This window comes from Trypanosoma conorhini (genome assembly GCF_003719485.1).
Source record: "Trypanosoma conorhini strain 025E chromosome Unknown Tco_14.4_contig_00258, whole genome shotgun sequence".
Lineage (NCBI taxonomy): Eukaryota > Euglenozoa > Kinetoplastea > Trypanosomatida > Trypanosomatidae > Trypanosoma > Trypanosoma conorhini.
In genome coordinates, this window is record NW_021704345.1 from 10,695 (window position 1) to 24,452 (window position 13,758).

At 56.0% G+C, this 13,758-nt stretch overlaps 5 protein-coding genes across 5 annotated transcripts, besides 5 other annotated features; all 5 read right to left on the bottom strand.

The window, feature by feature from the left end:
• The first annotated feature begins 363 nt into the window (after window positions 1-363).
• Window positions 364-397: a microsatellite.
• A 332-nt stretch (window positions 398-729) lies between these two features.
• Window positions 730-1,626, bottom strand: Tco025E_04810 (uncharacterized protein; the record flags this gene model as incomplete). Its single annotated transcript, XM_029371715.1, has 1 exon — window positions 730-1,626. One exon carries the CDS (start codon window positions 1,624-1,626, stop codon window positions 730-732), a length of 897 nt encoding a protein of 298 aa, XP_029228178.1.
• Window positions 1,627-1,739: 113 nt separating this feature from the next.
• Window positions 1,740-1,762: a microsatellite.
• A 255-nt stretch (window positions 1,763-2,017) lies between these two features.
• Window positions 2,018-4,024, bottom strand: Tco025E_04811 (putative protein transport protein Sec23A; the record flags this gene model as incomplete). Its single annotated transcript, XM_029371716.1, has 1 exon — window positions 2,018-4,024. The coding sequence occupies one exon, from the start codon at window positions 4,022-4,024 to the stop codon at window positions 2,018-2,020; it is 2,007 nt and encodes a 668-aa protein (XP_029228179.1).
• A 172-nt stretch (window positions 4,025-4,196) lies between these two features.
• Window positions 4,197-4,225: a microsatellite.
• A 277-nt stretch (window positions 4,226-4,502) lies between these two features.
• Window positions 4,503-4,527: a microsatellite.
• Window positions 4,528-4,741: 214 nt separating this feature from the next.
• Tco025E_04812 (WDdomain 65) lies at window positions 4,742-8,371 on the bottom strand (the record flags this gene model as incomplete). Its single annotated transcript, XM_029371717.1, has 1 exon — window positions 4,742-8,371. The coding sequence occupies one exon, from the start codon at window positions 8,369-8,371 to the stop codon at window positions 4,742-4,744; it is 3,630 nt and encodes a 1,209-aa protein (XP_029228180.1).
• Window positions 8,372-8,886: 515 nt separating this feature from the next.
• Window positions 8,887-8,917: a microsatellite.
• A 73-nt stretch (window positions 8,918-8,990) lies between these two features.
• Tco025E_04813 (putative DNA polymerase I alpha catalytic subunit) lies at window positions 8,991-12,884 on the bottom strand (the record flags this gene model as incomplete). The annotated part of the gene is made up of 1 exon (XM_029371718.1): window positions 8,991-12,884. One exon carries the CDS (start codon window positions 12,882-12,884, stop codon window positions 8,991-8,993), a length of 3,894 nt encoding a protein of 1,297 aa, XP_029228181.1.
• Window positions 12,885-13,416: 532 nt separating this feature from the next.
• On the bottom strand, window positions 13,417-13,758 carry Tco025E_04814 (endoplasmic reticulum oxidoreductin; the record flags this gene model as incomplete). The annotated part of the gene is made up of 1 exon (XM_029371719.1): window positions 13,417-13,758. A coding segment is annotated over one exon (342 nt), but the record flags the coding sequence as incomplete, so codon positions are not given.

The window sequence follows — 13,758 nt, forward strand, 5'->3', positions numbered from 1 at the left end:
GAGAGAGAGAGGGAAAAGTAAGAGAGAGGCAGACGGAAGACGAAGGAGTGCGTGCCGCCTCCTCCCCCCACTCGCCAAGGAGCTGGTGAAGTTTGCCAGGATTCGGCCGCGCAGCTGCATTGACATGTGCCCCCTCCCCCCACACACAGTGAGCCGCAAACGACGGATGGGTGGAAGCAAAAAAAAAAAAAAGAAGGCTGGGGGGCGGGTAAACGACCGACCCTTCCCTTCCTTCTCTCCCCACCGTTTCTTTTTTTCCTTTCTGCTCCCACAGTCTCAGGGCTCTACGCGCTGCCGCAACGCCTTCACATGGGGATCCGCTCAGCAGGCAAGCGGGGTGAGTTTAACCGCCGTAGAAATCCATCGCTCCCGCTTTCGCTCTCTCTCTCTCTCTCTCAGACACACACACGCGCACACATTCTCTCGCATTTCGCCCCCAGTCCGACTGCGATGGCAACCCTGCCCTGCAGGAGCCGAAAGACAGAAAGAGCAGCATAACGGACAACGCGCCGCTCCAAGCCTGATCAAAAGGGAGTGAGGGGGAAGGAAAACAGAGACAGAAAAACAGTGAAGCAGCTACACAACACACAAGAAGAGGCGAAGGGGAAAATAAACGTCGGTGACAACAGAAAGACGGCAAGCAACCACGGAACTCCATCTCACCTTCCCCATAGATGCATGTTATACAGCTAGGCTGGGGGCGCATGCACGCGCCCCCCTCCCCAGCGACTAGATTGCAAAGAATATACCCTCCTCCATGAGTGCCTCGATGGCAGGCTTGATAAGCATGCGAACTGTGCCATCCACCTTGCTGTTCGCCCCGGGTACCGTGCTAAAGTTGGACATCACACGGAAATTCTTGAGTGGGTCACCAAACAGCTGCACCTTCATCATGCGTCGCCGCACCATCACCTTCTTTGCCAAAATGTCCGCAAAGGACGGAACGCCGCGGTGCACCTGCGAGGAGGACCTTAAAACCCCATCAGCGGCGCCATCGACCTCCAGGGAAGAGGTGGAGGCGTCTTGCGCGTCAAGCACCCCAGGCGGCCGCATCCCACGACGGCCACCCCCCGCCAGAAGAACGCCGTAGCCGAGGCGGCCACTGCTGCGGGGCAAACGCGTGGAGCGCGACGGGAGCAGCGCCTTATTCTTCACAGCCCTCGGCGTCACCTCCGCGTGGGGCGTCAGCGAGGAGGCCTGCTCCCACTGCGGGTTCCCTTCGAGTTCTTGAAAGAGTTCAATGGAGACCATGCCGTCGATGTGGATGTCCTGCAGCGTCATTTCAAAGGGACAAAAAAAAGGGAGGGCAAAGTTTGCGTCGGACTCCTCCGCGCCCGCCCCGACCGTGTCGAGGTTGATTTCTAGCCCGCGCAGCCGCACCGAGAAGTCGCCGCGGTAGCGGACCTTCACCATAATGGCCGTGTGCTCCGCGGAGAGCTTGCGGATCCCGCTCAGCGCGATCTCCGGCGCCACGCTCCCCAGGTTTAACTCGTCCACGATGACGGTGCCGCGAATCTGCGCGTTGGTGCCCCCCGACATCGCCTTGCGGATGGCCCGCTCGATGGAAACGCGAATCACCTCTTTGCTCGCCGTCGGCCACGTCTTGGGCCACTCCCACTGCAGCATTCAATTCGTCCCCCACCCCCAGTCAGGCCCCCCACCACCTCTGGCGTGCGGGGGGAGGGGAGGGGCGGAGCAGCGCAGTCAGTGCGGGTGGGAGGAGGGGAAGCGCAAACGAGAAAAAAAAAAAAGGAAAAAAAAACACGCTCACATTGCAGCCCACGGGAGCAGGAGTAGTGGTGACGGCGCAAAGCGGGAATAGCAACAACACGAAACCATAAAGCTTCCGCCGGCTTCACCTTCCGCCTTCTTATTCATCCCCCTCTTTCCTGGCTGTTTTTGTTCCCCTTCCCCACTTCCAAGTCTCCCCCTCTCGGGCAACGAGGAAATCGGGCTCGCACTTGCAACGCAAGAAGCAAGAAGGTGGACGCAGATGCCTTGGGGAAGACCGATCCGTTTAGACTTGCTGCTCCCCCGGTGCACGGCCAAACGGAATGACGCTGCCATGCATGCTGCCCACATCCAAGGCCTCCTTCCCCCTGAATCTTGTGTACTGCCCAAAGCGGCGCAGCACAATGTCGCGAGGTCGCAGCTTCCACTCCGTGCGCAGCTGACGAAGTTCGTTTGGTGGGGCTTGTGACACGGGAATATCTGCATCGTAGGCCAGCGCGTCATCGAGAGCAGCAATGTTAGCGGCCACTGTGGCGCCAAAGGCGTCCAGAGACGACGACGTCCCAAAGGCTTCGGTGCAGTACCCGAGACAAATTTGGGTGTCTTTGTTAGGCGGCACCCTGAGGAGCGTGAAGAGTTGCACGAGTTCCTCCGTCATGGCCAGTGACCCATTTGGCGCGGCGGCGTACGCGTTGGCCAGCAAGAGCGAGTTAAGCATGCGCGTGGTGAGCGGCTTGCCCAGTCCCACTAGTTTTTTCAGCATACTAAAGCCTGATGCCACGGCCCCCAGCTGGCCGCAGAGCTCGAGAAACTGATCATACATCAGGGCGACATAGTCGACGCCGCTTCCCACCTCCTCGAGACGGCGCAGCATCGCCTCACAACGCTCCAGCATCGCCACACGCGGCTCCTCGCAGTGAGCACACGACTGAATAAAAAGAAGCGTCATCTCCGGGGTGGGGTTGATGTTTGCGTGAATAAAGTGCTGGTCATAAATGGCAAGCGCCAGCTCGCCGTCCCGCTGCAGCGCGCAGTGCATAAAGGCTAAAGTAAAGAGCACGAAATCCGGTGTCAGGCCGCGCGGGGTGAGCTGTGAAAAGACATCCATGACGTAATCGCCAAAGTCCGCGACCCCGCGAAGGGCGTACACCAACCAATGAAAACACTCCAAGGAGAGACGGATGCCAGCCGCGTCGGCGAAGCTCTGCGCCTTCAGCACGAGGGTCGGCTGCGCAAAGGCGCAACACATACGCATGTAGGCCTCAACAGACGCCGTGGTTCGGGGAAGCTGGTAAAAGTCATAGAGCGCCCACAGCTCAAGGCCGCATTGCTCTAACTTCTTCCGCTGCTCCTGCTGTAGCGGCTGCTGCGCGCCGTCGTCCGCTTCCTCCCGCTTCGCTGCCTTCTCAGCCCCCATAGCACACAACAGCATGGCCTTGTCAAGCATGGTGGCGCGCGGGCGCAAGTTCCGTGCGATGACTTCCTCCATGATCGACATTCCCTCCTCCACGTGGGCGGCCGCCACACAGAGCGTCAAGACGGCATCAAAGAAGTAGGTGCTAAGGACAAAGGAGTCGGGGGAGTCCGCCTCCAGCTCACGCGCCCGGGCCGCATAGACGTCCCACCCCTCCTCCCACTTACCGCTTGCCGCGGCACACAGCACCATCTCGGCATGTGTCTCAACGCCCACCTCTACAGGGGGGATATTTGTCACAATCAGGCGCTCAAACATCTCCGCGGCACCCTGGAAACTGCTGTGTCGGTCCCACTGCTCCAGCATCTCAATCTGCTCACGCTGGAAGCGGAGAAGCGCGGCGCAGCTCTTATCCGGCAGCGGCACCCGCTGATACAAAAAGTCCGTCAGCAGCCGCCCCGGCGTTGGCAGCATCCGGGCGTGGCGGACGAGTTTGTCGATGTCCAGGATGTGCATGTCACGCTTGAAGTAACCGTAGCGGGCGTAGCGGAGGTTCTTCGCGAGCGCCGTCTGGTTGTAGAGGTGTTTCATGTGGGGCCGGTCCGGGTCGACCCACACGCGGTGCGCCTTCTCGAAGCCGGGCTCGCCGCCGTAGAGCCCCATGGCCGCGTTGGTGAGGGCCGGGCGGTGCAACTCCCTGTACGCGGGGCTGCGGACGTGCTCCTCCAGCGCCCGCCGCTCGGCCGCGGTGTCGTCGAACCACAGCGCCGTCTCGGCGGCGTGGGTGTCGCCCGCCTCGCGGTGCGCCGCCGCGTAGCGACGCGCGGCATCCACCGCCATCGCGGCGAAGCAGCAGCGGAGGCCGGAGCGCGAAAGCATCGCCAACGAAAAAAAAAAAGAAAACCGCAACCAGCGAGGGGAGGCAGCAGTGGCGAGCTTGTAAAAGAGTGCGTGTGTGTGTGTGCGTGGAGAGAGAGAGGAAAATGTAATTAAGATGATACAAGAAATAAACGCCAGTTCAAAACGCAGCCTCTGAGGGAGTCACAGCCGCAGCGACAGATAGAGAGAGAGAGAGAGAGACGCAGCCGCGCGGAGGCACGCGCCCACAACTGGAAGAAAGGGCTAAGAGAAAGTGACGCATACATGTGTGTGAGTATCATTTCTATACGGCCCTCTCGTGCGTTCCTTCGCGCCTTCCCTCCCTCCACACAGGCGGGCATACACACAGGCACAGGCCGCAGTGGCCGACACTTGCAGCCGCAACATAAAATTGTCTACCTCGGCTTGGCGTAGCGAGTGTGCGTGTGAATAAGGAAGCGAAAAAAAAATTGTTTACATTGCACACCAAAGACGCCACAGAGGGAGGGAGAGAGAGAGAGAGACTGCGACTGAGGCGGCGGACGACCAGAAATGGACAACAGCCCACGACAAGGCGAAACAAAAGCCACGCACCGACAGACATGCAGGTCTCCACACCAAGAGAGAAACTGCAGAAGCACGCCGCCCACGCACATTGCACATTGCGTACACACGCACACACACCGCTAGAGAGGGAGAAATCTGGAGCGAGATGGGGTGAAAGACGCCAATGCCAAGTCAATTCTCCTGCTTCTTTTCCTCCAAGCAAGGGGGTTTCAACGTAATGCCTTTTGCGCGCGCCTCATCGTTCAGCTTGGCCGCCAAGAGGCGAAGACGCTGCAGTTCTGCCCGCTGCATTGCAAGCTCACGCGCTGTATCCTCTTCGTGCGCGGAGAGGCCCGCAGTTTCCGCCTGGCGCCAGGCCCCCGCCTTTCCGGCCAGCAGTCGTGCCTCCTTCCGCAGGTCGTTGATCTCCTTGATGAGGATGACGTTCTCAGTGGCGATGCGGCTCTTGTCGGCGCGGTTGTTCTCCGCGTCCTTGTTCACCTTGTTCTTCAGCCCCGCGAGGTTGCGCTCGAGGTGGTCGCGCTCGCGGTTGTACTCTCGCACCTCGTCCGCGGCTGTGCGGGAGGCGAGCACCTTGCTCGCGGCGATCGCCTTGTTGGAGGTGTACTTGTCAAAGAGCATATTGGCCGTCTCCTTCAGCTTGCGCGGGTTCGTCTCATCCCGCAGGTCGCACAGCTCCGTCCAGAGCCGCGAGAGATACTCCGAAAACCCGCGCATGCTCCCCGCAAGCATGTCCAGCTCCCGCTGCTGTCCCGCCTTCTTCTGCCGCAGGTTGCGGATCTGCAGCACGAGGTGTTCGTTGCTGTGTGTGTAGTTGTCCGCCTCCTTGCCCATCTCCGCCAGACGGCTCTTCGCCTGCCGAATCTCCTCGTCGCGGGGGTCGATCTGCGACTTGAGCTCCCTGATTTTGTACTCCAGCACAAACTTGAACTTCTCCAGCTCCTGGTTCTTCTTCTTGAGATCCAGCACCCGGCGCTCCTTCTCGGCGATCGTCTCCCCGCGGTCCTTAAACTCCTGCGTGAGGGCCCCAATGTCGCGCTTTGCCGCCTCTATCTGCGACTCCAACGTCGTCTGCTGCCGGAGCTTCTCCCGCACATCCGCCTTGATCGCCTCCAGGTCAGCCTTTATGATGTTCTCCCGCGACAGCAGGGCGTCGTTGTTCGCCTGCAGCGCGGCCACCTCCTCCTCCTGCTCCTTGCGACGCTTCTCAACGTCCTCCTTCAGCAGGGTCACCTCCACATCCGTGTCATCCTCAATCAAGGCGCAGTAGCCGTCGGTGCGCCGTTCGTCCTCCTCCCTCTCCATCAGCAGTCGACGATGCTCGTCGTCTATCTCCTGCAAGACCAACTGCTGCCGCTCCTTGTCCTGCACCCGTTTCCGCGCGGCAATGTCGTGCACCTCGGCGAGGTGGGCGTCCTGCTCCTTTTGACGCTCGTCAATGAGCTGTCGCAGTCGGTCGGCGCGTTCGCGCAGGGACTCAATCTTGACGCCGTAGTCCTCCTTGGTGCGCCGCAGTGCCTCCTTCTCCTTCGCCTCCATCTCCGCCATGAACTCGGTGAATTGGATGGCCTGCTCGTTTTTCTCCTCCTTCAGCGCCTCGTACTGGGCGAGGCGACGCGCCTGCTCGTCGGCGCACTCCCGATCCAGCTTCGCCAGCTGCTCCTCGTGCACCCGGTCGCGCTTAATCTGTTGCTGCAGCATCCGCTGCTTCAGCTCACCCACCTCGGCGTCCAGCGCGGCGACCGCCTTTGTGGTGGCCTCCAGGTCGGCCCGAGCCATGAACAGCTCGCGGGAGTACTCCACCTCCTTCTGCGGCCCACGATATGGGGCGACGACGTCCCAGAAGACCACGGCGCCGTCGTCGCCGACGCTGACCACCATCGACTCGTCAAACGTCAGCGCGAGACGCGTGACGATGCCGGAGTGGGCGCTGTGGGACTCAATCATGATGTCGCCCCCATTCTCCCGCTCGCGGTCCGCGCCAGAGAGCTTCTCGCCGAGGTAGGTATTAAACACGCGAACAGTGCCATCCTCGGCGCCGCCGACGAGTAATTTTAATTTGGAGCTGATGACCATAGAGTACAGCGAGGCGTTTTGCAGATCGTACTCGGCAGTAGGCTGCAGCTTGGCACGATCAAACTGGCGAAGCTTGCGGTCATTGCCGGCGGTCCACACCGTGCTTATGTCTGCCACAGCGCAGTTGTACGTCATGGCCTTGAGCACGTTGTCGTGGAGCTTGTGAAAGTCGCAAAGGTTGAACTCGTAGACGGCGCCGTCGAGGCCCACGGAGACCAACTTTGTATCGTCGGGGGGCACAAAGTAGATGCTCTTCACCTTTCCACTGTGCCCACGCAGGTGCCCCAGCAGCTCGCAGGTGTAGGTGTAGTATACATGAATGGTGGTTGCATGTGCCGCCGCGAAGAATTGACCACCGGTGCTGAAGCGGCACTCCATGCAGGAGCGAATGCCGACGTTTTTAAACTCCCTAACGTCGTTGTGGTACAAATTCATCATGCGAAGCCCATCGGCGAGCCCCACCAAGAGATGCAGCCCCGATGGATGCATGGCAATACTGTAAATGTCGGTGGAAAACCGCTTGCGGAACTCGACAACCCCAGTGATGAGGTTCCACAGGAAGATGCAGCGATCCCGGCCAGCGGTCACCGCATGCGGCCGCTGCACGCAGACATCCACGCCAACCACAGGCCCAGAATGGAAGGGCTGTCCAATGGGCTCAAACACCCGCTCCTCCGACTTGAAGAAGTCGGCATTGGGGAGGTTGAGGGAGTACAACTGTTTTGTGCTTGTCATGAAGGAGACATACTCCTCCGCAGGCTGGGGCGAGAGGGTGAGGGTGTGAATCGCCGGAACAACTTCAGACGGAGGTCCCATGTTTTCTGCGTCGTTGTTAAACTTAAAGGTCCGCACCTTGCGGTACATCTCCTTGCTGTCGGTCCGTTCAAAGATGCAAATCAGCCCCAGGTCACCGCCGCAGATAAATCCCTTGCTGTACGCCACGAGGGCGGTGATGGCAATCCCATCGGACGGGGAAAGTGGGAGCGGGTACTTGTACTCGTTGTTCTCCATGAGGATGAGGTCGCCGTTCTCGGTGGAGAGGATAAGCCGGTTCTCCGACGGAATCCAGATGTGGGCCAGGTACTTGGTGACGGGCTCCCGCAGCCCACCCGAGGCAGGACGCAGGTGGTTCTCCCGCAGCTGCAAAAACCGCACAATGCCGTGACCCGACACACACACCAGCGAGGAGTCATTGGGGCAAATACTGCACTGGTTAAGCAAACGCCTGTCCTTGGAGGAGAGCTCGCTTTCGTCAAGCACGGCGCAGGAGGCCATGACCTTTGCCCGCTCAACGTTCCAGTACACGGCGTTCCACTCGGGCTGGCCACCAAGCGAAATGAGATACCGCCCATCCAAGGAGAAGCTGAGTGAGACGTACTCGGTTGAGCCAAGATCGGGCACTTGCAAAAGCTTCTTCCGCTTTAGCTTTGGAGTTCCACTCGGATCACAGACGTAGATAACAATGCAGGGAAACTTGGAGCTCTCCGCCACGGCCAATAGCCGGCGATTGTACGACATCGCCAGGGCGGTGACGAAGTTGCAGCCAGGGGTGCATGGAATTAACTGCTGTGTGCCAAGCTGCGTGTCCAGGATGACGAGACTCTTTCCAGACACCCAGACGACATTGGTGTCATCGAGGTATTGAAAGCCGTCCTTCACATTTTCGCACACGCCAAAGACGTGGCGGCGGCTTATCATGCGCGGCGGGGCCTGCTGGGGCGGCATCCTCTACTTCCTTCCCTGCTTGCTGCGGGCAAATGTATTATATACAGATACAAATAAATACTTCCCTCCTCCTTGTCTAGTCTCCGCTTCCCGCCGGTGGCTGTTTTTTTTTTTTCGTGTCCTCTTCCCCTTCGCCTCTGGGGCTGCTCCTTCCCGCCTTCTTTCTACCTTCGTTGCAAAGGCACTGAGCGCCGCACAGCCGTAAGAAGAGGGAGCAGAAGCGCAAGGGCGATGCGTCCGGCGGGCAGCTGCGGTCGTTGCGGGCAGGGCACGAGGTGTGCCTACGGGGCCCAGCAAGGGCGCCAACACCGCGGAAAGGAATAAAGTCCCTCCCCCCTCCCCAGAGAGGGAGGGAGAGATCCGCTTTTTTTTTCTTTTTTCGTTTCTTCTTCCCCTCCTCAATGCTATTAGCGCTCAACACGAAAGGATGACGGGGGAGGCAGTAAACAAAGAATATGAAGGGCAGGGAACCCCCCATCGCCCTCGATGCCACCCCTTGTGCGGCGGCAGTGAGGACACACACACACACACACGCACACGCACGCATCTATACCGCTCCCTCTCTCTCTCTATGGCTATTCTATGCAAGTCTCATTGACGTTCTGCGTGGTGGCTCCGCTCACATGGAGGCGAATAAATTGTCAATGCTTACAAACAAATGGTCTATTCTCTTGTAAAAACTATCGGCGCAGAAGAACAAGTGATCCACCGGCTCCACATCCAAGGCAGAGGCCGCGCCAGAGAGTGTGTACAGTTTTTGGTCCGTGCCAAGGCAACGCAGCGCAAGGTTGCGGTGAACGTCTTTAATGACTGGAGAGCATCCAGGGGCGTGTGGGACGTCAAACAGGGCTCGAAAATAGGTGAACTGTGTTCGCACAGCTCGCACCGCCGCGGCATTCCCGCCGGAGATGTAAAACTGCTGAATTATGTTGTGGCACATCTGCGTCAGACAATTTGCCAGGTATGCGAGGGAGAGGGGTTGGCCGCAGTTCACGCACGCGTACAGCTCAAAGGGTACACTAGGAAGAGGCCGCTTGGGGTCCTGAACCATGTCACTTATGTACTTGTGCGGATCGATGGGAACAACCTGGTGGCAGCGCGTGCATTGCACCTGAAGGGGCACGGCGGTGGGGAAGCACTCGGAGAGCTCTCTACTCTTAAATAGGGAGCAATGTGAAAAGTCGTCCACGGTGAACGTCTCCTGAATTTCCCGCTCTGTTCGCACGTGGCAGGCAACTCCCATGGCCTCACATAACTGCTCCGGCGAAAATCCTTGGATGTGCTCACACAAGCGCATCACAGGAGGGTACAGCTGCGAGGCCAGATACCACTCCAGGTCAATGCGGAGGCCCTTGCTTCGCCGCACCTCATCCACGTGGTACGCCTTGTCATTGAGGTGCTCACCTTCGCAAATGACGTAGGGGATGAGGTCGCCGACGCGGACGTTTTCCTTGCGCTGCTTCATGCGCAGCGCCACCGAGGCGTGGGGAAACGCCGTGCCACGGTAGGTCTCAGGCTCCTTTGTTAAACTCTTTGAAATGACAAAGTCTTCAAGGGGGTAACGATTACCCGCCCGCACATCATCGGCAACCGTTTTCATGTGGGTCATGACGTAGTCCAGTATGTCTTCGCCCGCCTCGGCGTTCAAAACGCGGCTCAGCACCGCCTCCGAGACCTTCTGAGAAAGCGGACACCAATCCCTGCGGACCATATCCAAACCCTTTATCTCCTTCTTGTAGGTTGTGCCTTCCCCTTGCCAGTCCACAACGCTTAATGCCGCATACTTCTTCTTTTTAAGCAGAAGCATGGCTCTAAAAACCCCGTCAATGTCCAACTCCAAACTTTGGTAGCGCTGATTAACCTTATTCTTGATCTCAAAACCCAGCTCCCGCACATTCCTGATGTTGTCTTTTATACCGGTTTGAATCATGACTGAGTCCGTGTCACCGTAAATAACACGTAACGACGGTGAGATTTGTGGAATCAACTCAACGGTGTTCTGTAGCGCAATACGGCCCTGTCGCGTAACAAGTTCGGCAAGCGGCTGAGCGTAGAAGCGGGAGTGTTCAAAACCCAGACAGCCATACATACTGTTCGCCGTCAACTTCAGAGCCTTCTGACGAATCTCCAACGTCGCAAGGTTGCTTGGATCCTTTTCGGTCTTCATCAAACGCTTAATTTCTCGTCTGCTTTCCACCAGGCCCCGAATGACTTTTGGTAAGACACACTTGTGCGAGCACGGGGACGGCAACCCCGCAGCCGCGCAAGAAGAACAAATAAGACTCTCCGGCGGAGGAATCTCGGCAGACACCGTGTTCTCATCCCGGTCAATTGTGGTGTAGCAGATATTAAACTCCTGAATGAGGGACGGATAAAGCGAATTAAAGTCCAGAAGCAGAATATAGTCAGAGTAGAGTCCAGTCTTGGGTTCCAACACCATACCACCTTGGTATTTAGTTTTGCGCTTAGTTTCATCATCCACGTCGTGTCGTCCGCGCTTTCCATCAAATCGCTTCTTGTCCGGTGTCACGAACTTAAGATCGTGAAATGCATGCAAAAGAAGATACTCAATTCGCTCTGAACGCGCCCCATACAAAGTTCGGCTCCATAAATTGCCTGCCAATGTTGTTAGCCGCTTGGTAAGTGGAATCACATCAAGAAAGGCGACCACCCTCAGAGAAAGTACCGCGTAATTAAGAAGCTGCAAAAGAACGTAAAACAAGTCTTTGGAGGATGTCATGCTACCCTTTTCCAGGACCGTTGCTCCAGGCTCAAAAGAACCACGACCATCTGTAATCCCTGAAATGCCCATTTGCGTCGTTAGCGACGCCAGCTTGTAGTTTGTACTCTTGTAGTACTCTCTAGAAAGAAGATATGTGTCAACAACAAGACGTCCTATACATGCCTCCTTTTCGTTTGCCAGATTAGCGTTTCCATGCTGTGAACGCGGAAAGCGTTTTATATCAAGACGCCCAATTGTAGACCATTGAGGTATATTCAGTTCGTGGTAGCGATTCAAAAGGATTTCAATGGTGTATCCAATAAAATTATGCCCAACGACGATGTCAGGGTCCAAATTCCCTAGCGTTGAGGCTATCCATGTGAGTAGAGCTCTTTCATTTCCAAAAGAGCGTACTCCAGGTAAGCCTTTTGACTGACAATAGGCTTCCAAGCTTAGCGGTAAAGCTGCATCGGAGGAAATCTGTCGAACGCCTGTAAAGCATTCTGAGACCTCTGCTTTCATGCCGCCATCAATGTTAACATTACGATAGATAGCAATCGACACGGCGACCACTTCATTCGTTACACCTTTGGCATCCAACTGGGTATGCAGTTGGATACTGGCAAGTGTAAAGGGCGGCGAGGGTCTCGGCGCATCATCAACCTTAATATTCTTTGGAGAATTCACTACGTATTCCACTTCACAATGAGATACACGGTCTGTTGCAAGTGCAAAATCATCCATACGAAGGTATAAGGGCCCCATGAGTTTTTTCTTGATCAGGAAAAGCTCAAGTAAGGAACGGGAGGCACCCATCACAGCTTGAATGTGCTTAAATTCCCCCTTCGCGGGAAAGCATGGATATTTACCCGGAAAACGGAGTTTTGCCCACCGATTCTTCTCGCGCCGAATACCAGGTTCATCAAAGCTATAGTAGCGCTCCACAAACCGTACCCGGCGCTCTCCTATACCATGGGATTGACACACGCTATTTATCTCTTGTATAACATCCGCGTCAGATGAACCCTCCCTGGGAAGCAAAAGCGTGCACCGGCAAACATTCTTGACCCTGACGCAACAAGAACGAAATTTAACCTCTGCGCCCTTTGTTTCGGAAATTTTTCCAAAGAGAAATACGGTGCCAGGTTCCGATGAGGTGTGGGGCTGCTCTTTAGCATCAAACCAATAAAACAGCCCACTGGATGTGCATTCCTCAGTCGGCGTGTCAGAAGTCTGCTTCACCGTACTTGGCGTCGTCGTTGGTAGTTCAGTCACAACCTTTAGATCTTTTGAAAATGTATCGTTAACAAGATAATTGGCTTCATCCCGGTGCTCGTGATGTTTTTTGTTGACGGCAACCTTCCGAGACTCCGGTTTTTTGTCGTACGCATAGATCTCATCGTTGAGGCTCACCAACGGGGCATCTGGCGTCCTCTCCACTGCCTTCTGGGGAACTGTGTTCTTTGCTGCCAATAACGAGGTCATCAGATCATCTGCGGTTACACTGTCTTCTTCGTCTTCGCTCTCCAAGGCGTCTTCTTGTAAGAACTTGGCGACATCTATTCCAACCCCATCCTCCTCATCAGCGGCAAGACCGCGATACTTTTTCAAAAGGTTTTCCATGTCAGGTGCACTAATAGATTGGGTCAGCTTATGTTGTTGTGTCTGGGCAGGTTTTAAGGTGCCTGTTGACTTCATACTCTTCTTGGTTTTCCGCTTTCTTGGCTCCTGTGGTAAGGCCAAGGTTCCACCGTCGATGAGGTTGTCGTCATCGCCGCCAGAGTCGATCATTGCTTCCTCCTTCAACCTTTGCCACTGTTCTTCCTCCGTCTCAGAAAAAGAGAGGCCATTATCGGTGCCTCTCTTTTCTGCTCCTTCGTGCGACAACTTTCCCACTGCTCCATTTATCGCCAAAAGGGCCTGAGCAAACAACTGAAGAAAACCACACACAGGTAAAGAAGAAGAAGGGAGAGATAGTTAGATGGTTAGGTAGAGGTAGAAGAGGCACGAAAATGGAAGAGAGCAGACCAGTACGCGAGCAGAAGAAAAACACAGGCAGTAGGGGAAGAAGACAACATCGTGCAGGTCTTGCAAAAACACACAGAAGCGTTAACGGAAATGTCTTCTCAACGCTAAAGCTACACTTCCCCACTACCTCTTACTAATGTGCTAGCAGAACCATGTACTTACCTACAAGACGGCGTTTCTTGCCCGAGTTCTAGAAATCCAAGATGTGTTGTCTTTCTTTTTTCCTATTCTTTGGCAAACGAAGCCAAAAGTTAAAAAAAACACACACGCAACTATAAACACTAATGTTTGCCAACTAATTTTGCACAGTTTCCATTATTTGACAGGCATCCTCCAGTACGTGCACGCTCTCAACTGAAATCGCAAGCTGACGGGCAAGATTGACAAGTGAGACCTTCTCCCCACGACTGAGGCCGGTTACTGTGTCTTCAGGAAGCATAACAATCCTGAGTGCTGTGGCAATGCCCATAGTTTGAAGTTTTCCCCACACACGGCATTTCTCACAGGTTACACAGTCCATCAAGGTTGTGATGTTATACATCATTCGCTTCATTTGTGGAACAAGTCGATGCGCCTCTGCTGAGCCCAAAAACTTTGCCTCGTTAAATGTTGGGGAGCACAATAAGTGATTATTGAA